Here is a 25,379-nt window from a genome sequence, read left to right as displayed (position 1 = left end):
GATGTGCCACCAGGGCACTGATATGCTGTGAGCTGGCTGTAGTATGACAATGTAAGAGTCAGCATGTGACAGGCCTGCTGTCCCCAGCCTAGTCATTTCCCTTCGGCGTCCTCTCACCGGGTGAGCTGAAGCAGTCGGTCAAAGTGCAGTTAGGCTGTGGAAAGTGACAACATGGGAGTGATGTTTATTTGCCTCATTGACTTAGAGTTCAAAAATGGTCATTTAGAAATAGAAAAGATGTCTTTTTCCATCTTCCAATTCAACCTGATGTCTCTTTGATCCATGAGTCATTTTTCTGATGTTTGAATTAAAAGGAAGATGTTCAACAGCCAGTGTCTCAGGTAGAAAAAACATGAGCACAGAGCAATTTATTCTCTGGTTTATGGACTCTGCAGCATGGGGCATGGGTCACTTGCCTGGATCATCTGGGCATCTCTCACATGAACGTCCTGCCGGTTTATGGGCCTGGAGCATTGGAGCACTTCAGCCCCTCTTTTTGCAGCCCGTGGCACATACTAGTTGTGTCTCCTCAGGGCTGTAATGCTTTTGTCTGATGTCAGGTGGCCTGAGTGTGGATGTTGGTGGCCTGTGCTGTACAGGAGATCAGACTAGATGATCTGGTGGTCCCTTCTGGCCTTAAACTCTGTGACTCCAGAGAGTGCAAGCAATTGACATGAGGGTCATGAGTGCTAGATGGCCACTCGGCTCTGTGCTTTAGCAGGTTATTCCTTCATTGTCCATCACAGGTTTCCTTGCCCTTTCCTGAGTGATCTGGCAGTGGTGATGGTCAGAGAGATGGCTGGGCTGCAGCAGTTCAGCTGTTTCTATTTCCTCTGAAAGATGTTTAAAAATTTACATAACGAGACAGCTCCCTATTGGCCACATACCCGTTTCTTCCTACTGAGATCAGCTATAGGTTGTTTTTACTAACTTGTCTCCTGTTCAGACGGCAGAAAGAAAAAAGATTATTAATTTTTGCCAAACACTGATCTTTGGTCAAAGATCCTCCATGTGGCGGGCTTGCAACATGTACTTTCTCTGGGAGAGCAGAGCACAAGCGGCTTAATGGTTCATTCGTGATATCATGTATAGGAAGATCTGGTCCTTGCCCTGAAGAGTTTATAATCTAAGGACAAGGAACAGATGAAGGGCGAGGAGCAGCAATATAACATACAAGTGAAGCGGTTATGATGATGGTAGGCACACGTCTCACCAGCTGTATTTTTGCTCTGATTATCTATTTATATTATAAAAGCTTAGTTTTAGTTTGCAGCAGCTTTGAATTGGGGAAGGGATAGCTCAGTGGTTTGAGCATTGGTCTGCTAAACTAAGGGTTGTGAGTTCAATCCTTGAGGGGACCATTTGGGGGAACTGGGGTAAAAATCTGGGGATTGGTCCTGCATTGAGCAGGGGGTTGGACTAGATGACCTTCTGAGGTCCCTTCCAATTCTATGGACATTCTTGTCGACCTCTGCAAAATCCTGCTTCTTGCTAACTTGGGAGGAAAGTCAGTCTCATGATGTAGGTAAACTTTAATGAAAGAAGTCACTTTTGGATCCTTGAGAAGCAGCACTAGAGAGGGTGCTATGATAAACCCGGAAAATACCCCAGCCACCATTTTATAACTGGGGTTGCCTACTTTGAGACACTTAGGATCAGTTTTAAAAAGGCATTTAGGCACACAAAGGTGCAGATAGGTACCAAATTGTATTTACAAAAGTGTCTAAGTGCCTAGCATCCATTGAAATCAAGCAGAGCTGGGTGCCTAACTCACCTAGGTGCTTTTGAAAACTATCTGCGTCTTTGTGCCTAAATATCTTTGACTATCTGGCCCCAAAATATAAGTAGCCAGGTTTTCAAAGGTGCTGAGCACTTGCAACTGCCACTGACTTTGGTACCAGAAAGCAGAAAATCAGGTCACCCGGTATATAGGTGCCCGCCTATGGATGTAGGTGATTAACGGTAAGAACCCATGTTAGAAATGTCTGGGCTAAATGTCTGGCTGTGGCTGGCCCTGCACAGGTACATGTGGGGGATGGGTGGAGTAAGAAGGAATGCAGAGAGCCCTGCCCCAGCTTTCACAGTGCCTGTCACAATCAGCAGCATTCACCCTAGGAACAAAACATTTGCCTTGCTGGATTTGTCTTTATTCTGGTGTCCCTCCTCTGGCAATGGCCAATTCCAGATGCTTCAGAGCAAGGCCAAACAATAACAATTGTATAACAAAGTCTCCTAACTGGCAAAGATGTATCCTGCCCTGCAGGTAGAATTCCTTTTGGACACCTGTAGGCAAGATAAAGCCTGACATATGTTAGGATGACCTCAGGAATGTCTGATGGCCTCTTACTCTTACAAAAAAATCCTCTCACCACCAGCAGCCTATAAACGTTTCCAATAAAACAGCATTTAAAAGAGGAGAGAGAACTGTAGCCTGCATCAGTGAAGGGAGGCCCTTTGATTTAGTTCTGCTGGCACTCTTCCCCAATGCATATTTTAATTCTTCCTGCTGGGCAAAGGCAGGCTCAGGTTCCTTCTCTATCCCTGCAGCAAAACTTAGATAACTTCTCTGCCTAAAATAGGTATTTTTGTTTGAGGTGCCCCGCACGTGGTATTTTTGTTTGAGGTGATCCAAGTGACTCAATCCCAACTGCCTCATCAAGAAGGACCATGTGAGCCAATAAACACACTGCCAGGGACACTGGCAGCAGAGTGCATGTTGCCACCCATTGTGTAAAAGCAGAAATTACCACGCTTCTCTGGCTGAAATTTACAGGAATCCCTTCAGTCCATTCCTCCCCACCGAAAAAAGGCAGCCTTGTGATCCCTTCTGACTCCAACTCAGGGCTTGCCCCACAATCTAGGTTTAGTTGCATTTGAAAATACCACTACCTCGATATAACGTGATCCGATATAACATGAATTTGGATATAACGCGATAAAGCAGTGCTCTGGGGGGGCAGGGCTGTGCACTCCGGCGGATCAAAGCAAGTTCAATATAACACGGTTTCACCGATAACATGGTAAGATTTTTTGGCTCCCAAGGACAGTGTTATATCGAGGTAGAGGTGTAGGTGGAAAAACCTGTAGACATGTTGATAATACTATTTAAAGACCCATGGTTTGAGTATCCTGTTTTATGTTGTATCTACTCAGAGGCCTTTGAGTGGAGACACATTGTTTGAGTGGAGACACATTGTCTTGACTGACAAGTCCCTCCTGTCTGGAATCTCAGCGTATCATCTTGCCAATGCCCAGCAAAAAATGCTACTGCTAAAATCATCTTCCTTCTCTTCCCTCTGCAGAGGCCAGATCATCCTCTGCCTCAGGGCAACTTTATACTGCTCCAGTAGTGCAAGGTTGCTTTAAATACAGTAGACCAAGCCCCTGGAGGATCTGCCCTGCTTGGGGGGGTTTCCTTGCAGAGCTTTGGTAGTAGCTTCTACATCTCTCTTCCCATCCCGGCAACTGGAACAAGGGGCATGGCTGGGAGGAAGAAGATGTGGCCACGCTGCCCTATATACTCTGGTAAAACCTGGGTGCAATCGGGGACCCTTGAGGCTGTTGTCTCAGTGCAGAGCAGCATCAGGATGGGAGGGGTTCTACAGATGAGCATCTGGCCCAAAATATCTCCGTTAGGTCCCTCTCCTCCTTTCTGTCAAGCTCAACTTCTAGGCTTTACACAGCTGCAGTCCTGTCTACATCTCTGTCATCGATTCCCACTAGTCATTCTTTTCCTGCTGCCTATACTTCTCCCAGGCCTGCTTCCTCAGGCCTGATCCTGCAAAGACTAGCTCATGAGCTTACCTCTGTGGACTGTGAGTAATCACACTGAGCTCAATGGGACTACTCACATGAGTAAAGTTAGACATGGGCATTAGCCTTTCTACAGTTGGAGCCTAAATGTCCCTTCTGTATTCCCTCCCCCCCCCGGTTTTCTCATCTTTCCTCCATGCTGTCCCTTACTCTGGAAACACGTCCAATGACCTCTTTCTCTTCAGCCTTTCAGCATAATTTAGTTCCTATGGGCAAGGATGGTGCCTTCATCTATTGATGAACAGCATATAGTACAGTGATTTATAACTCATAGACTTTAAGGCATGATGGGCTATTAGATCATCCATTCTGACTTCCTGCATAGCACTGGCCTTAGAATCACACCCAGTTACTTCTGCACTGAGCCCAATGAATAATAATAATAAAACACTAATGGAGGACACTGGTCTGCTTGGGTATTTTATAGAGCATGGGGATGGGTGGGCTGGTTAGGTAAAGTCGGGCTGGAGCAACACAGGCTAGTTTTTTTATTAGTGGTAGTTTACATTCTATTGAATCAGAAGCAAAAGAACCAAACTACTACAAGGAAAGCTACTCACGCTGGTAGTGTTTCTTTTCCAGCTGAGGGAAGCTCATTAGAAAACCTGGTTGCCAAACAAGTCCAGAGAAGCTTTGGCTGAAGGCTGGAAGTATTTGGCTGAGGTCTGGAGTAGGTTCTTGAGACAGTCAAGTCAGTTTCTCCATTCCTAACCAGAAGTACTTACTCATGTTAACCAGGGCCTGATGCTGAGCTTGGGCACTACTGAAAAGTGAATTAATGTGTTCCTTTGGGGAGAGCACAGCAGGATGAGCCTTGGTGCAAAGCCCGCTGATGTCACTGGGAGTTTTCCCATTTACTTCAGTAGTCTCTGGATCAGTCCCCGACACGTGTTACACTGTAACTCTGTACACAGCCGCAGTGCACTAGTCCAAAGACTATGTCTAAGGGGTCTGTGAAAGGCTCTCATTGAATCCATAAACTAGTTATTATGTAGACACAGCCGTGAAAGTAATCTTTTCCATTGGTGAGAGTATCACACAGAGAATGTACTTATTCTGGGAAGTAATCTAAATGTAATCAACACAAGTTATTAATCTAAATGAAGAGTAATCGTCATTTTATTGAACTGCTTATGAACACCGTGACAGCACACCACACAAGGGGGAGTGTCTCTAAGTCTATGGTATGTGAAAGGAATTTGCAGCATTTGGTAGCATGTGACAGCGAGGTCTAGGATATGAATATCGTAGGATGCCCTGTTGGCTGCATAAGCCTTTGCTGGCTTCATTTCCCTAGCATGCATATAGAGTTGGTTGGAAATTTTCTGAAGGAATGTTTTCCTATCAGAAAAGGATGATTTGTGGAAAAAGAAACATTCCATGGGAATAGGTCTATTACGATTAAACCTTTGATGGAAACCAGGCGTCATGGAGCAGGGCATAGGCAATCTTGCCTAGTGGTCAGAGCTGGAGTCAGAGGCAGAGGCAGGAACCGAACAGAGTTGGAGGGGACTGGAGTAGAGCAGGCGCATGGCTGGAAACAAGGCAGGCACAGAAGAGATCGCAGCCACTGGCCTTAAGAGCAGGTCTGGTGATGCCCAAACCACCTGAGTGACTGAAAGGCAATTAGAGTGTTCAGCTGCAAGGCAGCTACCTGGCCTCAGGCTCAGCCGCAGGCCCTGATTCCTGACACCAGGCACTTGACAGAAACTTGCCTTGTTTCCTGTCAGCGAGCCTGCCTGCCCACCTGCCTCCCACAAGCTTTCCTACTCCTCAGCAGTCCAGGCTCCCAGGTACACTGCCAGATGGGCTGCCATGGAGGCAGGGCTTCCAGGCTCCTCCACAGCCCACCTGGAGGTCGACTTGGGAGTCTGGGCTTCCCGACTCCTGGGTTTTTCAGCAGCCTGACTCAGTAGGCAGCCATAGTAATAACAAAGCAACCCCCTCCTCACCCCATCTAACAAATTATAAAAACAATAATCTCCACCCTGTAACACTTAGCAACAATTGTTATTACATATCACCAGTTAAAACTGTAGCTATAAGTAGTGGTATAGAGGCACTTACCACCATCCTGGTGTGAGAAGCTCTGTAAAGACACAAATATGGGGGTCGGTTAGGCCTTCATGTGATGCGAAGTCTCCAAGTTTTTACTCTAGAATTATCTTGGGTTTGCTGTGTACCTCTTTGAGGCTTATAAAGCGGGAGAGAACTACTGAGCCCTGAGGCTATATGTCTACACAATGATAGCAGCAGCAGATAGGGAATGGGTAGCTACATGCCGCCATGAAAAGCAGGCTATGTGCAGCAGTATGTGAAAGACTCAGGCAGGCAGGAGGCAGCGGGGAAAAGACTCAGCCCCTGCCAGAGCCTTTCCCCCACCATTGCAGTCTTTGCCTGCAGTGGGGAAGAGCTCCACTCGTGGGACACCACGCTGCTAAATCCAGTAGTGTAAACAAGGAGTTATGGCTTGGGTGAATAGAGAGCTGTGCAGAGTATAAACTCTCCTATGTACCCACACCCTTCAGGTGTGACTTTCCTCACCCATGCCGTGTGTTGCCAGCTACACTGCTATTCACACCAATGCTGGGAGGCCACGCGTGTGCATAGTCTACGCACTGCCAACAGAAGTGTGCAGAGCAGCTGTACCTTGAGGGCAGCTGGGTGGTGAGAGGAAGGGGATACTTAGTGTCATTGACATGACAACACCTGCTGGTCAAGGTAAAAAGAAATATTCAGGAGTGTGGCATGTGGTCTGGATCCTCCGCTGGAGGATACCACAACGGAGTGACCCCAACAAAGGGAAGAATATGCACCCAGTGGCTATAGGAGAGATTCTCTATGTACGGGTGCGCTTCTGGACTGGCTGAGGGGGTCATTTCTCTCCAACCAGACTTTTTATTATCTGGCTGCTGTCTCCTTAAGTATGGCTGCAGGGTTCCTGCACTTTCACTCCAGTGAAATGGAGAGACCCCCAGCGATCCCCGAATACCAATGGCACACCCTAAAAAAGCCTAGGAAGTCCAGCACTCTTTGGAAAGGCAGATGAGTAGCAAAATAACCTGCCCTAGATAGGTGGGTTTGAAAGCACTGGAGTTATTTTGATCTTGCTCAGTGCACTTCTTATTAGACTCTCCACAGCTATTCTCCCACTGTGCAAAGACACATAACACTGCAAATGCTGCTTTCAATCACACCCAGTAATTCAATCAGTATTACACTTTGGCTTCACTTTCTTTTAGACTGTATCTTTTTTTGTACCTTTTGAAAGTCCTCAAAGGATTTCTCTGTCTCCTTTAGTTTCTCCAAGATGATTTGTTCTTTGGCAGATATCTGGGATTCTTCACTTTCTAGCTTCTCTATTTCTTGTTCCAGCCTGGAAGACATGGGAAAACCATCCATAATTTATTTCAATGGCATACTAGATATCTGAAGGCAGCATCACCCCAGTAAGTGAGCACTGGCTTCCCAGCTGTGAAGGTATTAATCAGGATCTTAAATAGGTCAGGAGACAGTGGGGGAGTTTCAAAATCTTGTTCAGAAATGGTTTCTTGGCATAGGCAGAGGCTAGAGGGAAGACAGGGCTTACAGCATTTGTGGTATAGAAAGGTCTATGTCAGAAAGATGGGAATTTTGGATGTGATCAACTTTTCTCAGAACCTTTGTCTGTTAATGTAACATCCCCCACTTCCTGCTCCATTTTGGAAATCTCAGTAGGGCAGGTATATAAACATGCAATAATACTTGGAGGAATAAATATCTCCAAATCCTTCCACACTAAAAAGGACGGAACCGGAAGCAGCTGCTGGAGATTGGCAGGGCACCAGCCCCATTAACAGGATTTCCTGAGCCTGCGTGGTGCTCACTTCCAGCAGACAGGACCTTCGCTCGGGTCGAATTCTTGGTTTCATTTTTCTACCTTTCCCATTGTTTTTTGATGGTAATGGGGGCAGAGCCCTATCAGCCTGCAGGTAATACATACCATGACCTGCCTAGAAAAGCCCTGGAGAGTGATCCTTAGAGATGCAAAATACCCACAGTGCTCACTGATTTCATTCAGAGTTGTGGGCTCTCAGCACTCTTCAAAGTAGAGCCAGAATGATGTTATAGTGTAGCTATCTAGGGCCAGATCCTCCACTGGTATAAGTCAGCCTCACACATTGACTTCAGTGGTTTACACCAATGGAGGATCTAGTTCAGAATTTTTCGGGAGATGACATACCTAACTGATATACAACATTATCACTATTTCTGCACCATCCTTAAAAAATTAATTGCCATATTGAATGTTTGATTTGAGCAAAAGCCAAAGTTTCAAAACAGGAATGTCTAAAGTTCAGAAAACCTCCTGACTTCAGTGAGAGCTATGGTTGTCCATCCAGCACCTTTTATTCAAGTGCCTCAGAATGGATGTAGGAGTCTCACTTTAGGCACCGAAATGTGAAAGTTTTGGCCTCTATTTCTTTTCTCGCCGGGCTACAAGATAGACAGCATGGCCGAGAATACATTACACAGGAGAGTCAGCCCATCACTGACCAAAGAGCACTCTTTAGAAGACTCCTAACTCAACAAATACATTGGAAATGGGCATCAGCAGAACCAGAGTACTAGTCACAAGATGGCTAGCTCCTGTCCTTTCTTTTCCCTTGGCAATCAATGCTCAGTTATCCAGCCATGTTTATACCTCATAGATGAAGATATATGAATTCCTTTTACCTTGAGGCCTGATGAATTTACACTGCAGAAATGGGTGCACACATATTCGTTTTTTTGTGAAATCAGTGGTTTGCAGCATTCCATATTACAAAGTCTGTAATACTGTTTTGTGCTAGCCAAATGATTTCAGGTGGACTGGTAGGTAGGGAAAAAGAATGTGCATCTGACAAAGCCAGAAAATTGCAGTGGGAGAATTAACTCCTTTCCCCTTTTAAATAAACCAGAACTAGTCAATCTATTATCCTACTGAAGTTAATGGAATAAGATGTTACTCAAGTATGAGTAAGGGTATCTAAATATGACCCATAATAACGGAGAGTGGTGGTAAGTGCATCATTTCCTGGATACCAGTTCAGATCTTTGAAGAAGAAGTTTGTCATGGTTGATTCAAGCCAGAAGAGAAAGTTTCTTTCAACCACAAATAAAAAAAAATAAAAAAAAAAGCTCTCAACCTTTGCTTTGATTTTCTTTTATTGCTTAGTGGGCTGTTCGCTGTCGCAGTTCTACTCTGTGATGTCTTTTTCCCCCCTCCTCCCATTCTCTCCCAAAGTCCCTACTGCTTTCATGCCAGACTGCCTGCCTGCTGTCCCAGTTAAAAGAACAATCAGGCAGATGCAACAGTAGATCAACCTCTTTCTGACAGCACATATTGTTCTCGGCTTTCTTTAACCCCTTCTTTGATTCTCTTAAGAAGCAGTAAGAGCAACAAGAGGGGAGAAAGAAACTAGGGGGAAGCTATCAGGGGAGATCGCTGAAGATGGAGGGACATGGATTTTTAGTCTAACACTAAATCAGAATGCCTGTAACCGTGGCCACCAGTATAATGGCACAACTCTATTAAAGGCAATGGAGATATGCTGATTTACACCAGCTGAGGATCTAGCCCTAAACTGGGTACTCTGAAGAGCTGGTCCACTCTTGAGAAAAATCTGTCTGGTCAGCTGAAATGCTAGACCTCCAGTCCCTGCTCTTCCTCACTACGAACGATATGAGCAGTTCTGGCCGTTCCAGGAATGTCCAAGTAAGATGTACCCCATGTGCTGCTAAACGGGGCAGATACATTCAGCGCAGTGACAGTGTGCCACATTCCTTGCAGTACCCAAGACTGTGAGGCACCTCTCTACCACCTGCTCTTAGCATGAAGAAGTCTAGTCTGTACCCGCCACAGGCAACACAAGAACTTCCCTCCAGGCTTCTGCAGGCCTTGTTCTCTGATGAGTTAGTGATAGGGTCACTCCCACCCCGAGTTCTCCTAGCATCCCCAGTAGTGTCCAGCCCCTTCTCCACTGGGCATTTACAGCACTACCAAACCCATTGTTCCCAAAGGAACAACTTATTAGTTACACCCTAGAACACAGCTTCTGCATAACACACGGCACTTAGATAGGTTTATAGTGAAAACAAGATGAAGTTTATTTAACAAAGAACATATGGTTGCAAATAGGTATAAGGGAAACAAAGGGTATGCATAAAACAAAATTATACTACACATTCTAGAAAAGGGGTGGGCAAATTTTTTGGCCCAAGGGCCACATTTGAGTGGGGAAATTGTATGCAGGGCTATGAATATAGGGCTGCAGGAAGGAGTGCGGGGTGCAGGAGGGGGTGCAGTATGCAGGAAGGGGCTCAGGGCAAGGGGCTGGGGTGCAGGAAGTGTGCGGGGTGTGGCAGGGGGCTCAGGGCAGGGGGTTCGGTGTGGAGTGCATGAGGGGGCTCAGAATAGGGGGCTGGGGTGCAAGAGGGTGTGGAGTGCAGGGGGGGCTCAGGGCAGGGATTCAGGACTCAGGGCAGGAGGCTGAGGTGCAAGGTGGAGCGGAGTGCAGGAGAGGTCTCAGGGCAGGGGGTTGAGGTGCTGGGTGCAGGGTTCAGGAGGGGTTTGGGTTGCAGGCTCCAGCCCGGCACTGCTTACTTTGGGTGGCAGTGGCTTGCAGAGGGGCTAAGACAGGTAGGGAGCCGCTCCTGGAAGTGGCCAGCATGTCCGGCAGAGGCTACTGGGGGTGGGGTGCAGCAGACACCTCTGCCACATGCTGCCCTCGCCTGTGGGTACCCCTGAAGCTCCCATTGGCCATGGTTTCCCATTCCCGGTCAATGGGAGCTGCAGGGGGCGGTGGCTGCAGGTGAGGGTAGCACACAGAACCCTCTGCTCTCCACCCCTCCCAGGGGCTGCAGGGATGTGGTGCCAGCCAGTTCTGGGAGTGGTGTGGGGCCGTGGCAGGCAGGGAGCCTGCCTTAGCCTTGCTGCACATGGGGTGCACAGTCCCACGGGCTGGACTGAAAGCCCTGTCAGGCCAGATCCGTCCCACGGGTTGTAGTTTGCCCTCCCTATTCTAGAGCCTAAACTTAGCTAATGAGGTGCCCTCTTCTCCTCCCACTCAGAGCCGCATGGTAAGGGGGCGGGGCTGTGAGCTCTGGCGGGCTGAGCGGCAGGAGCTCAGGTCCTGCTGGACCCACACTGCTGCAGTGCTGTCCAGAGCTTCTCCTGGATGCAGTGCGCTGAGGCTCTGGGAGATGGGGGAGGTGGAGGTAAGCGGCATGGTAAAGGGCCGGGGCCGGGTGGGTTGGATAAGGGGCAGGGAGTCCTGGGGACAGTCAGAGGACAGGGAGCAGGGGGGTTGGATGGGGCTGAGGTTCTGGGGGTGGTGGTCAGGGGATGGGTAATGGGGGGTTGGATCGTGGGCATTCCAGGGGTCTGTCAGGACTCGAAAGGGGAGTGGATAGGGGTCGGGACAGTCAGGGGACAGGGAGCAGGGGGGGTTGGTGGGGGGTGAGGTCCTGGGGTGGTGGTTGGGGAGGGGTTTCGGGGGGTGGTCAGGAGCAGGATGACTCAGGGATTCTGATGGTGGGAAGTCAGGGGGCAGGAAGTGGGTGAGTGTTGGATAGGGGGCAGAGCCAGGCTGTTTGGGGAGGAATGACCTTCCCTACCTGGCCCTTCATACAATTTTGGAACCTCGATGTGACCCTCGGGCCAAAAAGTTTGCCCACACCTGCCCTAATGTCTCAAAAAAAAAAGTGGCTTTGCATTTTAATTTAATCGCATGATACACTTTACATAGAAAACCCGCATTCGCTCGCAGCATGCATCCCCACTACTGCGGCACCATTGATCCTCCCCTCCCCTCCGACTACCGTTCTAGAAAATTCTTTGACCTATATAAGCGGCCACGTCAGGCATGCCCAGCGCAGCGTCTATAGTGTTTGTAATCTTTGTCCCATGTACTCTACTGAAATCACATAACAAGGCCGTGGCTTTACGTTTTAATTCAATCGTATGATACCCCCTTTTAATTTTAAAATATGGATTGGTTCATTGTTAAGATAAGAAAAGGAGCAGACAAGCTGTTCATGTGAAAGAGCCTTTTGGAAACAAGCACATGTAAAAAACAAACTAAAAAGTACAATGTTCCAACAGTGCCTCGACTCACTCATGATTTTATACATTGAACAAGAATTGGCTTTGTCAGTTAATTACAATGATGTGACTGAGGAATTTAAATCCACAACACCTGGTGAGCGACATCTCATTCTCTAGGACAGGAAGATGAAGAAACCTTAATCTGTTTTGGTCAATTTGAGTTAGCTCATTATCTGGTTAAAGATAAAGATCTTGAAAATTGTATCTTTGTATATGCCTGGTTATCACTACAGCAAAAATTTTGTATTTTGTCTCATTTTTTAAGTAAAGTTTAGTTGTTAATTTAAAAAAAATTAAGTTTAGTTAAGTTTTAGTTTCTTTAGTTTGTTTGATGAATAAAAATAATGTCCTTTATGATTGAGAATTCAAGAATCGTTCATCTTAAAAAAGAAAAATTCCCTAGGTGCACACCCTAATGAAATGTGCTGCGCACGTCTATGTGGGCAATGCTTCTTGATGTTGCCAAAGCATAACAAAGTGATATAAAGTAAAATTTAGAGCATACATTTTGCAAGATATTCCCCTCCAGTGCACGATGGTCGTGACAGGTACTTCAGCATCTATTTTAATTTCTGTTGCAGTTCAAATTGTTCCGCAACACACGGGGTACATGAGGAATTTTTCAAATTAACTACCTGTGATGGGCTGGATCATAGAAACCCCCTGGGAGCTGCCACCTGAGGTGCCCAGGCTACTTCTACCTCTGCTTTCCCTGCCAGCTCAGGACTCCAACATCCTGTCTAGCTGAGCTGGACATTCCCATCTGCTCCAACAAAGACCCAGGGTCTGAATTACTTGCCCCAGAGCTGCAGGTTTACCTGAAAGCAGCTGACAGAAGTGTTCCTGTCTTTAACACTCAGATGCCCAACTCCCAATGGGGTCTAAACCCAAATAAATCCATTTTACCCTGTATAAAGCTTATACAGGGTAAACTCAAACTGTTCGCCCTCTATAACACTGATAGAGAGAGATGCACAGTTGTTTGCTCTCCCCTCCCAGGTATTAATACATACTCTGAGTTAATTAATAAGTAAAAAGTGATTTTATTAAATACAGAAAGTAGGATTTAAGTGTTTCCAAGTAGTAACAGACAGAACAAAATAAGTCACCAAGCCAAATAAAATAAAATGCACAAATCTATGTCTAATCGAACTGAACACAGATAAGAGCCTCACCAGTTGCAGAATGCTCCCTTTTACAGACTAATCTCTTTTTAGCCTGGGTCCAGCAACCACTCACACCCCTTGCACACTATCCTTTGTTCTAGTTTCTTTCAAGTATCCTGGGAGGTAGGGAGGCTCTCTCTTTAGTCAGCTGAAGACCACCATGGAGGGGTCTCCCAGGGGTTTAAATAGACTTTTTCTTGTGGGTGGAGACCTCCTCTTCATTTCTATGCACAGTCCAGCTCCAAGATGGAGTTTAGGAGTTACCTGGGCAAGTCACATGTCCATGCATGAGTCCCAGTTTTTACAGGTAGCATCCATTGTTTACATGCTATCTTGAACATCCTCAAATAGACTTCTTATGTGGATTGGAGCATTCCAAGATTCATTGTCCTTTAAGTGTCTCTTGATTAGGTACTTAACTTCAACATTCCTTTCTCCAGGAACTAACCAAATGTTCTACTAAGGTTATTTAGAAATCAAGCCAGTACACAGCCAATATTTATAACTTCAAATACAAAAATGATACATGCATGCAGATAGGATTAATAGATTCAGTAGATCATATTCCAGTTATGTCATATGCCCATAAAGCATTATGGGGTACAGTGTCACACTACCTAACAAAATGAAAGATACCAAGGGAATTAATTTGTTTGCAGGTATCATCACATAGCCAATGATCGTAGGGGTTAGAAAAATGAAACGTACATATATTTCAGGATTTGAAAAGAGAAAGCAGAAGAAAGCTAGAAAAGAAGAAAAGGGAAAAATAACTCTTCACAAATTTCTTCAGGCACAATCCAAGTCAAGTCAGTTGACTGAGTTGAGCGATGGTGACATTCAAGGCTCTTCAGAGGTGGGAAGTGAAAGTGTGTTGTAAGAGAAAAAGAAAAGGCTCTCTGTGAGGAACCAAAATATTACCACATTCAGAAAACAATGTTTTGGTTGTTGTGGAGGAAGAGAAGGAAATCCAGACTCTTTGGATAGACAATGGAGAACACAGCGGTAACACTGCTACAACTGAGATACTGGTACAGTCGACTAGTCCTGCTGCTATAGATGGGAATGACGAAGAAGAGTTGTGCAGAAATGACCCAGTCTCTTGGAAGTATCTAGATATAAAGAAAAGAGATCTTATTGTATTGAAGGGTCCACCACATAAGCCGGAAAACTTTCCTCATGATTCTTTTGGCAGGAAATTGCCGATAACAGTTTTTTCTAAACATCTGACTAATGGTGAATGTATTGAAAGAGACTGGATGGTGTGGAGTAAAGATGCTGCAGCAATATTTTGTTTTCCCTGCAGTCTCTATAGAAGTGAAACTCAAACAAACCAATTGCATCATTCAAAATTTGTCGAAGGCGGAACTGCCGATAATTGGAAAAAGGTTTACAAGAAAATCAAGAGTCATGAAGAAAATGCTTTTGAGCAATTACATTAAGTGGAAGGAATTATTTCAGAAACTCAGTGACAAAAGAGGCATTGAGCAGCATTACAGCACAGTATTAAACAGGAGGAGGAAAAATGACATAAAATATTAACTGTCGTTGTTGCCATAATACTTTTCCTAGCAAAGAATAATCTGCCATTTCATGATAGCCATTCTACTGTTGATTATGACGACTGTGGGCTTTTCTTGTCAACGCTGAAGCTTGTGCAGGTACAATAGTGAGGTGAAACAACATCTAGAGATGGTAACTCAATGCAGAGAGTCTGGTCGAAGAATGCAGGCTCACTACCTGTCATGGCGTAGTCAGAATGAGTTCTTGAAACTGTGTGGGGAGAAAGTTTTAAATTCTATTCTTGACGAGGTAAGAAAAGCCCAATATTTCAGCATCGTCGTTGATGGTACACCTGATGTTTCACACACAGAATGGTTAATTTTTATTCTCAGATATGTGATGCAAAAAACCAGAAATTGGGATGTGCGTGAAAGATTTGTTAAACTAGTAGATTTTGAAAAGAAGACTGGGGCAGATACAGCAGAACAGAAAGAGAGGTTTTTTAAAGACTGTGACTTAGAACTATCTTGGTGCAGAGGGGAGGGATACGACAATGCCTCTAACATGTCAGGAAAAATTTAGGGAGTAAAGACAAGAATTTTGGAAGAAAATGTCCAAGCCTATTTTTCTCCATACAACGCTCACACGTTGAACCTCTGTGGCACCCATGCTATGGAAACCAGTGTAGAGGTAAAAACATATTTTGGAAATGTTCAGAAACTCTATAAAGTATTTGCTCTTAGCCCTGCGAGATGGAAAATTTTGCAGACCCCTGCAAACATCTCTATTCACTCTGTATCTAAAACTAGGTGGAGCGCAAGAGTTGATGCTGTTCGCCTCCTAATCATAAATCACACCGGTATGCTGGAAAGTTTAATTAAAATAGAAGAGGAGCTTCATTTACCTCCCAAAATCCAGGCAGATGTTGACTTTTTGATTAAGTGGCTTAAGTCATTTGAATTTGTACTTCTTACTACAATATGGTTTAAAGTGCTTCAGTGTATTGATGATAAGAACAAGGTTCTACAAAGTGCCAAATTAACAATGGAAGAGGGAGCTAAACACGTAAGCAACTTAGTCAAGGAAATTCAGACAATGAAAGATTCTTGGCCAATTTTTTTTTGATGAAGCCAAACAAGTCGCTTCAAGCCTCGGCATTGACCTAAAAATGAAAAGTGACTCAAGGATCTGGAAGAACAAGCGATTCTTTGACGACACAGGGGATGCGTTGCACTTTGAACTGAATATTGAGAGAGTCAAGGTGTTCTTCCCGACAATGGATTTGCTTCTATCAGAGCTAGGAGGTCTTGGTGAAAGAATGGCTGAAATCTCAAATTTATTTTCATCCATTATGTGTCCGCCAGATAAAGTAGATGAATCTTCTATAGAAAATTTTGTTGACATTTTGGCCACAGCATATCCAAAAGACCTCCAGAGAGAAGATCTTAAAGAAGAACTTAGAATCTTTTACAAAATAAAAGGAGATTCCAACTTAAGAGTTGATGGACATATAACTTACACTTCTTAATGCTCTCTTCAAAAAAGGATTGGAAAATGTGTTTCCACAGATTTGTATTTGTTTATGTCTACTAACAGTGTTGCCAGTGTCGGTAGCATCGGGAGAACATGCATTTAGTAAGCTAACATTGATTAAAAATCGTTTGCATTCAGCCACCAGGGAAGAAAGGCTGAACCATTTGCTCACTTTGAGCATAGATTATGAAATGGCCAAAGACATACATTTTGATGATATTATTAATGAGTTTGCCAAAATGAAAGTGAGGGAAAAAATTTGCAGCTGTATAATTAATGTTCAGAATAATTGTAAAAAAAGATTTCATAAGAGCATTATTTAATTGCAAATGTATACATACCATTAAAGTATTTAATGTTTTTAAATAATGTATTCATGTATTTTCAAATGATTAAAAATTACATTTTTGAATGTATTTCACTGGTTATTTTTTACATTTCCAAATACATGTTACTATAGTATTGTAACTTTTTTATGGAAAGGGACCCCAGAAACTGCTTTGCCTCAGGCCTCCTGAATCCTCTGGGCAACCCTGGTGAATGGGCTTCCATTGTGAACCATACAATACTCACTTTGCATACACGACCAGCCAGAGAGAGAGAGAGAGAAACATCTCTTCCTGTCTGCCTGCCAAGAATATGTGGCTCACTTTTTGGTGACCTGCCTTAACTCTCAGACCTAGAGAACATAATTTTTAGTACACACACACACACACACACACACACACACACACACACACACACACACACACACACACACACACACACACACTTCCTCACCTATTTTCCATACATACATCTAACAATGAGTCTGGCAACCAATGCAACACAGTCTTTCATCATAGCCCTTACAGGACAGTAGTTGGCAAACCAGTATGCAGATCCTAGACCCAAGGGAATCCTGTAACCCTTATGCACCCCTGGGACCTCTGTCAGTTGGTACAAAGAGGTTACCGAATCATGCTATTGAGGGATAACAGCAGCACAGAGGTGATCTACCTTGTGTGAAGGCCCATGTTAAGTTTCCAGTTATGCCTGAAATAGTGTTACTTCATTATTTGCGGCATTCTCTATGCTTACTAGAGTGACGTCATGCTACCGAGTTATCTAAGGCAATTAAAAATTTGAAGGGAAACCAGAGAACACATGTATTTATTTGTAATGTGCACTTCACTGTATTATCCAGGTGTCACATACGTTATGAGAAAGCAGTCATTCTGCCACAGAGGACTGCATTCTCTTGCTTAAGCCACATTCTTAGCTGGTGACCTATTCTTGAAGAGCCAGTAGTGAAAGGGTTAAAGTGCGGGACAAGCCTTGCTTTGCAGTCTGTATTTCTGTGCTAATTCCAAGGCTTTGGAAATGGTGTGTACGCGCGTTTGTGTGGGGTCTGTATTCTTTTGTAGTTCATGCAGACCTGAATTTAACAACAAAACAAAAACACACTTACATACCATTTGTGATCTGATTATAATGACCACAATCTAAGCTGTAATAAATCCAGCTACAGTACACGCATCCCTTTTATACTATAAAATTATATGATGGCCTAGTTACTGCCCTGGTCTAACATGGTTTGAGAAGGATTGTCTAGGTAACAGTTGGACTGGGAACAACTGTATTAGTTAAGAACTGCATCTGCCCATGAAAGAGAAGAGTTCCAGCCCCATCCCTGAGCAAGGGGAGAAGAGACACTTCTACACAGGTACCACATTCACCTCTGGGGTGACAGCCACCATCTTGGCCAACACACCACAGACCTGTAGAGTTAAAAGCATGGGCTGATATAGCTTGAGCTAAAGAGGCAGGCTGTCAAGCTGAGAACTCTAACAGATCCATATCCCCTGGAGGCTGAGGAGGCACATAAAAGATGCAGTTCTCACTTCAGTGGACTTTACTCCTGCTTATCCCAGGGTCTCTCTACAGTTAGCTCAGCGACTATCCTTGGTTCTAGTCCCGACGGGGCTTTGGCCATCTCATAGAAGCAGATAAAATGGAGGAGTCTGTTTTATTCTATGCAGATTCTTGTATCGTTCTGGCAGAGCGAAGCATTGAATCCTTATCGCCTATATCCCAGGTCGCTGTCGTAACCACAAAACTACCTGTCTGCTCTAAGAAATGTGCTGGTCCCATAGCAGGGTTAACACCAGAGCCACACAGCTGGAAACCAAGAATCTTAAACTGCTCGACCATTTATCTATGCGCCACATCCACTAATAGTGCCTTCTCTGCAGTGACCTCAGACAGACCAGGAGAGGTGCATGGGTTTGGGGCAGTCACTTCTTAGTAGAACGCCCTCCATTTTGGGGGAATACAAAATATAAAAAAAAACCCTCACTCCACACTGGTGACTCCAGCAGCTCCTGTCCCTTGGGCTGGGACTCCAGGCATTGCATCCTGGTGCAAGGAGTTCCAGAGCCACTCAGGTTTGGCCCAGCTGTCCCTCTGCCCCATCATGACAGAGGGGCAGCCAGGCCAAAATGGAGTGAGCGGCATTGCAACCTGGCGCATGGGGTCACATCACCTCTCACTCAAATTTGGCTTGGCTGCCCCTCTCTCATGATGGGGCAGAGGGGCAGCTGGGCCAAATCTGCATGGCCCTGCAACCACATGCACTAGGTCACAATACCTGGAGCAGGAAGCCAGGCCCACCCCCACAGGTCACGAGCCACAGCTGCAAGGTGAGTCCTGGATGGATCACTTTGCAATCTCCCATCCCATCTCATCCCTTGAGGAGGTACAGAACCTGACCCCTGCTCATGGATAAAATGAATAACATGAAATTCCTGAAAAATAAATTAGGAAAATTATAAAAATTAAAAAGAATTCCATGGGGCTCTACTTATTAGAACACAGACATGGTTTAGCTTCTACACTAGCTAGTTTCCCCAGCAAACCTTGTCAGTTGTGCCAAAACCATCAGAATCCTTTGTAGAGATCAATACAGTCCATCGAACAGCCAGTAGAAAGGATGAAAGCTGCTTGATTCCATAGTGAGCTCGAATTTATGTGCCAGAGTTGAGGAGTCTAATGTATCCTAACTTAGCTTTCAGCGCCTCTGCAGAAGTTCTTCCTTTTGATTCTATCCTCCTTGGAAACTTGATGCTATGCACCTTATACTTTCCAAAAGGATGTTGTTTACTGAGCAAAGCTGCTAATCAACAGCTGCAAACTTAATTAGCACTTGGAGAAGGGACTAAAACCTCCAGGAGAATACAGTATCACCAATCAGTGCTTGTAAATTAGATACAGGCACAGCATTGGACAAGTAGCTGTGGCAGCATGTTTGTAAAGTTTCTTAAATGCATAGGGAGAGTACCTTTCTCCTATGACCAAGCAAAAGATGGTGTCTGGTCTTCATTAAAAAAGAATTTGTAGGGGACAGGGGAAAGGGGAAATCTAGATTAAAATCAATTATCATTAATTAACAATCATGCACGCTTGTAAAGCTTTGCATCAAGGGTGAAGAATATTTGTTTTGAGTCAGTTGGTAAAATGCTGCCTGCTCAGAAAATGGAGGGTTTTGTGATAAGCTAATGCAAGATCCTTGACCTGGAATTGCAGAAGCTGGAGATGGATAAAGCTCATACATAATTGAGTCCCTCTCCTTGCCCAGGCAAGAGGGTCTGTATGCTGACTTTGTCTACTGTTTTGTCCAATGTGAAATCTTAAATTTCCCAAGCCATGGGACTTCCACCATTTCCCAGGGAGACTAGTCCACCGTCTGGCAGTACTTCCTTATACTCAGCCTGAATTTTCTCTTTCTTAATGTCATTTCCTTCTCCTAGTTTTATCTCCTTGGCTCACCCTAAACACCCTTGTACCATTTCTTCCCGGTGTTTATACCCTCCAGACATATGGAGCCTGTTACCAGGGCTCATCTCTTTAGAGTTCCCCTCACACTGTATATACATAGGGCCAGATTCTGCCACTCTTGCTCCAGTGGAATAATGCCTGACTTTGGGCTAGATTGTATGCACTGTTCTTGTAGCCCTGTTGGTCCCAGGATGCTAGACAGACAAGGTGGATGAGGTGATATCTTTTATTCAGCCAACTTCGCTGGTGAGAAAGATGTGCTTTTGCGTGTACACAGAGAGAGCTCTTCTTCAGGTCTGGGCTAGATGGTAAGCTTACAGACTGCCCTGAGTCAGGGGGTGAGTGTATAACTGCATGGACTCAGGAACAGAGCAGACACTGAATTGCAACTCAGAGAGTCACGGTTCCTCTCCTGCTGCCCCTTCCTCTGGGAAATGTAAATTACTTCACCCCTTTTCATGAGACAGTCTGTCCCGCACTCGAAGCCCAGCCAGACACTCCGGCCAGTCAGTGAGAGCAGAGTAGGGCTCCTCCCACTTTCTGATCACAGCTGGGATTTTCAGACTCCCCTTGTCATGGCCAGAATATGGGCAGGGCCTTAATCCCCCCTCATTCCCCTGCACCCCTGAATAAAGGCTGTGACAGGCTAGCTCAATCTGGCAGAGTCTAGCTGTCTCATAATCCAGGCCCTGGAAGCACCTATGCTTTTAAAAATGGTAATATCCTCATATGGTTTCCCCAGCCCAACCTGTTATGGAAGATGAACTCTTAAGACTTGCTGTAAGACCATAGCTCCTGTGTGTAGAGGTGGGGCTTTGTTTTCCAGTTGTCTGCCCATTTAGAGAGATAAGGAATCTCTTACGTGTGGGATTTCTTACATCAAACATCTGAAAATAAAATAAAGTAACTGACTCTGAAGCACTCGAGTAGGTTACTTAGGGAGGTGGTGGAATCTCCATCTTTAGAGGTTTTTAAGGCCCGGCTTGACAAGGCCCTGGCTGGGATGATTTAGTTGGGGTTGGTCCTGCTTTAACCAGGGGGTTGAACTAGATGACCTCCTGAGGCCTCTTCCAAACCTAATCTATGATTCTCTGAATAGCAGCTGATGCAAAATCTTTGCACTGCAACAAACTAAGCATGTAGCAATCTAAATCTGCGATAGATGTGGAGCTGCTCTGTAGCAATTTATGAATAACTTGTGTTGAATCATCAGGGCTGTTGGGAAACAAACAGGAAGGCAAAACAATGCCTCTAGACAACACCCCTCAGCAAACCCCTGAGGGTTGTCACAGGACCATGGGAGACCATTGTCCTGGAGGAGATTGGCTCAATCAACTGATTTTAGACAAGCAGGGCCCAAACCGCAGAAACAGAGAGAACAAAGAACTCTGGCTAAATGGGTAAAATGGGACTCTCTCTAAGCAGGGAGGCAAGTGTTGGGGAACTGTTCAGCTAGAGTGACACCCGCTGCGTGTCTGAAGAAGCTAGAGCTGCCTGGCCCTGTTACCAGATGGTAGGACTTTAGACAGAGTTGCATGCAGAAAGTTTATTGCTTTAAAATACTTTTTCTCCAGGTGAAGGAGGAGCGATTACGTGACCCTTGGGGTATGTTTGTTGCCTGTTGTGTGTGTGTTTGTGGTGTACTTGCTGCTTGACTGAAATATACCGTGTGGTCTGTTTGTTTGAGGGACCATGTGCTGACAGTGTGTGTGCTGAGCGAGGGAGCTTAGAGGAGGGAGTGTGAGCGGGGACTAGATACACTTAACATTCCTTAAACTTTTTTAAATGTAAAGCCAAAAAACACCCCCAATAAAAAAGAAAACAACAACAAAGGAAAGAGCTGCAGGAGTTAATAGAGAATGCTGGCAGAAGTCCAGCAACAGAGTGGGCCCTCCATAGTTTATTGCACCCAATGCAGCATGTATGATTACCTGCCCTATGAGCAGGTGGCGTACGCGTGTATTCGATGCAAGGAACTCCTGGCCCTCAGAGACCGGGTACCAGAGTGGCTGAACTGAAGGAGCTAAGGGAGACATATATTATATAGCCATATTTTATATATATATATCAAATTAAGAAGGCCAAAAAAATAATTTGAATAACAGCTAGCCAAAGACTCAAAAATAGCAAAAAAAAATTTAAGTACCTCAGAAGCAAGAAGCCTGCTAAACAACCAGTGGGGCCACTGGACGATTGAGATGCTAAAGGAGCACTCAAGGACAATAAGGCCATTGTGGAGAAACTAAATGAATTCTTTGCATCAGTCTTCACAGCTGAGGGTGTGAGGGAGATTCCCAAGCCTGAGCCATTCTTTTTAGGTGATAAATCTGAGGAATTGTCCCAGATTGAAGGGTCATTAAAGGAGGTTTTGAAACAAATTGATAAACTAAACAGTAATAAGTCACCAGGACCAGACGGTATTCACCCAAGAGTTCTGAAGGAACTCAAATGTGAAATTGCAGAACTACTAACTGCAGTCCGTAACCTATCATTTAAATCAGTTTCACTACCAAATGACTGGAAGATAGCAAATGTGACACCAATTTTTAAAAAGGGCTCCAGAGGTGATCCCAGCAATTACAGGCCAGTAAGCCTGCCTTCAGTACTGGCCAAACTGGTTGAAACTATAGTAAAGAACAAAATTGTCAGACATGTAGATAAACATAATTTATGTCAACATGGTTTTTGTAAAGGGAAATCATGCCTCTTCAGTCTACTAGAATTCTTTGAGGGGGTCAACAAGCATGTGGACAATGGGGATCCTGTGGATATAGTGTACTTAGATTTTCAGAAAGCCTTTGACAACGTCCCTCACCAAAGGCTCTTAAGCAAAGTAAGCCTCATGGGATAAGAGGGAAGGTCCTCTCATGGCTTGGTAACTGGTTAAAAGATAGGAAACAAAGGGTTGGAATAAATGGTCAGCTTTCAGAATGGAAAGATGTTAATAGTGGTGTTCCCCACTGGTCTGTACTGGGACCAGTCCTATTCAACCTATTCATAAATGGTCTGGAAAAAGGGGTAAATAGTGAGGTGGAAAAATTTGCAGATGATACAAAACTACCCAAGATAGTTAAGTCCCAGGCAGACTGTGAAGAGCTACAAAAGGAACCCTCAAAACTGGGTAACTGGGCAACAAATTGGCAGATGAAATTCAGTGTTGATAAATGCAAAGTAATGCGCACTGGAAAACATAATCCCAACTATACATATAAAATGATGGGGTCTAAATGAGCTGTTACCACTCAAGAAAGAGATCTTGGCATCATGGATAGTTCATTGAAAACATCCACTCAATGTGCAACGGCAGTCAAAAAAGCGAACAGAATGTTGGGAATCATTACGAAAGGGATGGTAGTAAGACAGAAAATATCATATTGCCTCTACATAAATCTATGGTACACCCACATCTTGAATACTGCGTGCAGATGTGGTCGCCCCAAAAAGATATATTGGACTGGAAAAAGGTTCAGAAAAGGGCAACAAAAATGATTAGGGGTTTGGAATGGCTTCTGTATGAGAAGAGATTAATAAGACTGGGACTTTTTAGCTAGGAAAAGAGACGACTAAAGGGGGATATGATTGAGGTCCATACAGCCATGACTGGTGTGGAGAAAGAAAATAAGGAAGTGTTATTTACTCCCTCTCCTAACACATGAACTAGGGATCACCTGATGAAATGAATAGGCAGCAGATTTAAAACAAACAAAAGGAAGTATTTCTTCATACAACGCACAGCCAACCTGTGGAACTCTTTGCCAAAGGACGTTGTGAAGGACAAGACTATAACAGGGTTCAAAAAAGAACTAGATAAGTTCATGGAGGATACATCCATTGATGGCTATTAGCCAGGATGGGCAGGGATGGTGTCCCTAGCCTCTGTTTGTCAGAAGCTGGGAATGGGCGACAGGGGATGGATCACTTGATGATTACCCCTTCTGTTCATTCTCTCTGGGGCACCTGGCAGTGGCCACTGTCAGCAGACAGGATACCAGGCTAGATGGACCTTTGGTCTGGCTCAGTATGGCCATTCTTATGTTATGCTTTGTTCCTACCCTTAAGATTAACCAGTACTTTAATTTAAGCAAGCTATCTGGTCACTCTGTTCCTCACTGGTAATAGGTTCCTAAAGGGAAGAACTGTAGGTGCCGAATCCAGTTGGATCTATTGGGTGAGCACAGCTGAAACATAGGGTACTGGACCACAGGGCCTATACTAAGAGAGGTAGTATCCCATGATTCCACGTCAGGAGTGGTGCAGACATGAGTCCTGATGCTGGAATGGGGACAGATAAGGGGCAAGCGCTGTAACAGTGAAAAGAGCACATTGCTGCTATGCACTTGAAAAAGTCATTTAGGTTTATTGGCAGATGTTAGTAGTTCTGCTGTATGCGACACGCTGTTATTTATAGATTGGGATAGAGCCAGATATAAAGAGAGAGCAATCCAGGGATGACTTCTGAGAGCTCATTCTGCAGTAATGTATCATTACTGGCTACCATAGTATTACCCAATGTTGGAGCATTATACACAATGAAAAAAATCGGTTATGTGGCAGTGGTTGTCTCTTCTATTCAACAAGCTGCCACTGTGGCTCCATTTAACTCAGGGGTGGGCAAACTTTTTGGCCTGAGGGCCACATCGGGTTTCAGAAATTGTATGGAGGGCCAGTTAGGGGAGGCTGTGGTTCCCCAAACAGCCAGGCGTGGCCCAGCCCCTGCTCCATCCAACCCCCCCCGTTCTCTGTCCCCTGATGGCCCCCCCGGGACTCCTGCCCCATCCACCCCTCCCTGTCCCCTGACCATCCACAGACCTCTCACCCCTGACTGCTCCCCGCCACCCTATCCAACCCCTCCTCTCATTCCTGACTGCCCTCTGGGACCCCCACCCCATCCAACCACCCCTTCTCCCTGACTGCCCCAGAACCCCTGCCCCTGACTGCCTCCTGCCGACCCATCCAACTCTTCCTGACTGCCCTCCTGGGACCCCTGCCCCCATTCAACACCCCTGTTCCCCACTGTCTGAGCGCCCTGACCCTTATCCACACCCCTGCCCCCTGACCACCACCCTGAACTCCCCTGCCCTATGTCCAACCACCCCCGCTCCTTGTCCCCTTACTGAGCTGCCTGGACAGAGCACCAGGACAGACAGCTGCACCGCCCAGCTGGAGCCAGCCACACCATCGTGCAGCACAGGGTCAGGCTGGGCTCTGCAGCTGCGTTGCCCCAGGAGCTCGCAGCCCCGCCGCCCAGAGCACTGCGCTGGCGATGCAGTGAGGTGAGGCTGTAGGGAAGGGGGAACAGGGGAGGGGCTGAGTGCTAGCCTCGCAGGACAGGAGCTCAAAGGCCGGGCAGGAGAGTCCCGTGGGCCGTAGTTTGCCCACCTCTGATTTAACCACTTTCAGGCCAGATCTTTTCCATGCAG

The 25,379-nt window shown here is 45.3% G+C and overlaps 1 protein-coding gene across 4 annotated transcripts in view; it reads right to left on the bottom strand.

The window, feature by feature from the left end:
- The window catches only part of PALM2AKAP2 (PALM2 and AKAP2 fusion), a 427,797-nt gene that overhangs the window by 238,871 nt on the left and 163,547 nt on the right, over window positions 1–25,379 (bottom strand). For all 4 annotated transcript variants that reach the window (XM_030566709.1, XM_030566710.1, XM_030566712.1 and 1 more), the window contains exons 4-5: window positions 7,075–7,189; window positions 5,881–5,902 (exon numbers count right to left, since the gene is read on the bottom strand). In XM_030566709.1, the coding sequence (XP_030422569.1) occupies window positions 5,881–5,902; window positions 7,075–7,189 (137 nt within the window). The remainder of the gene's footprint in view (window positions 1–5,880; window positions 5,903–7,074; window positions 7,190–25,379) is intronic.

The sequence above is a fragment of the Gopherus evgoodei genome, chromosome 6 (assembly GCF_007399415.2).
Source record: "Gopherus evgoodei ecotype Sinaloan lineage chromosome 6, rGopEvg1_v1.p, whole genome shotgun sequence".
NCBI classification, from domain to species: Eukaryota; Metazoa; Chordata; order Testudines; family Testudinidae; genus Gopherus; species Gopherus evgoodei.
Note: the sequence above shows the minus strand (reverse complement) of the source record. Positions and strands in the feature narration are given on the sequence as shown.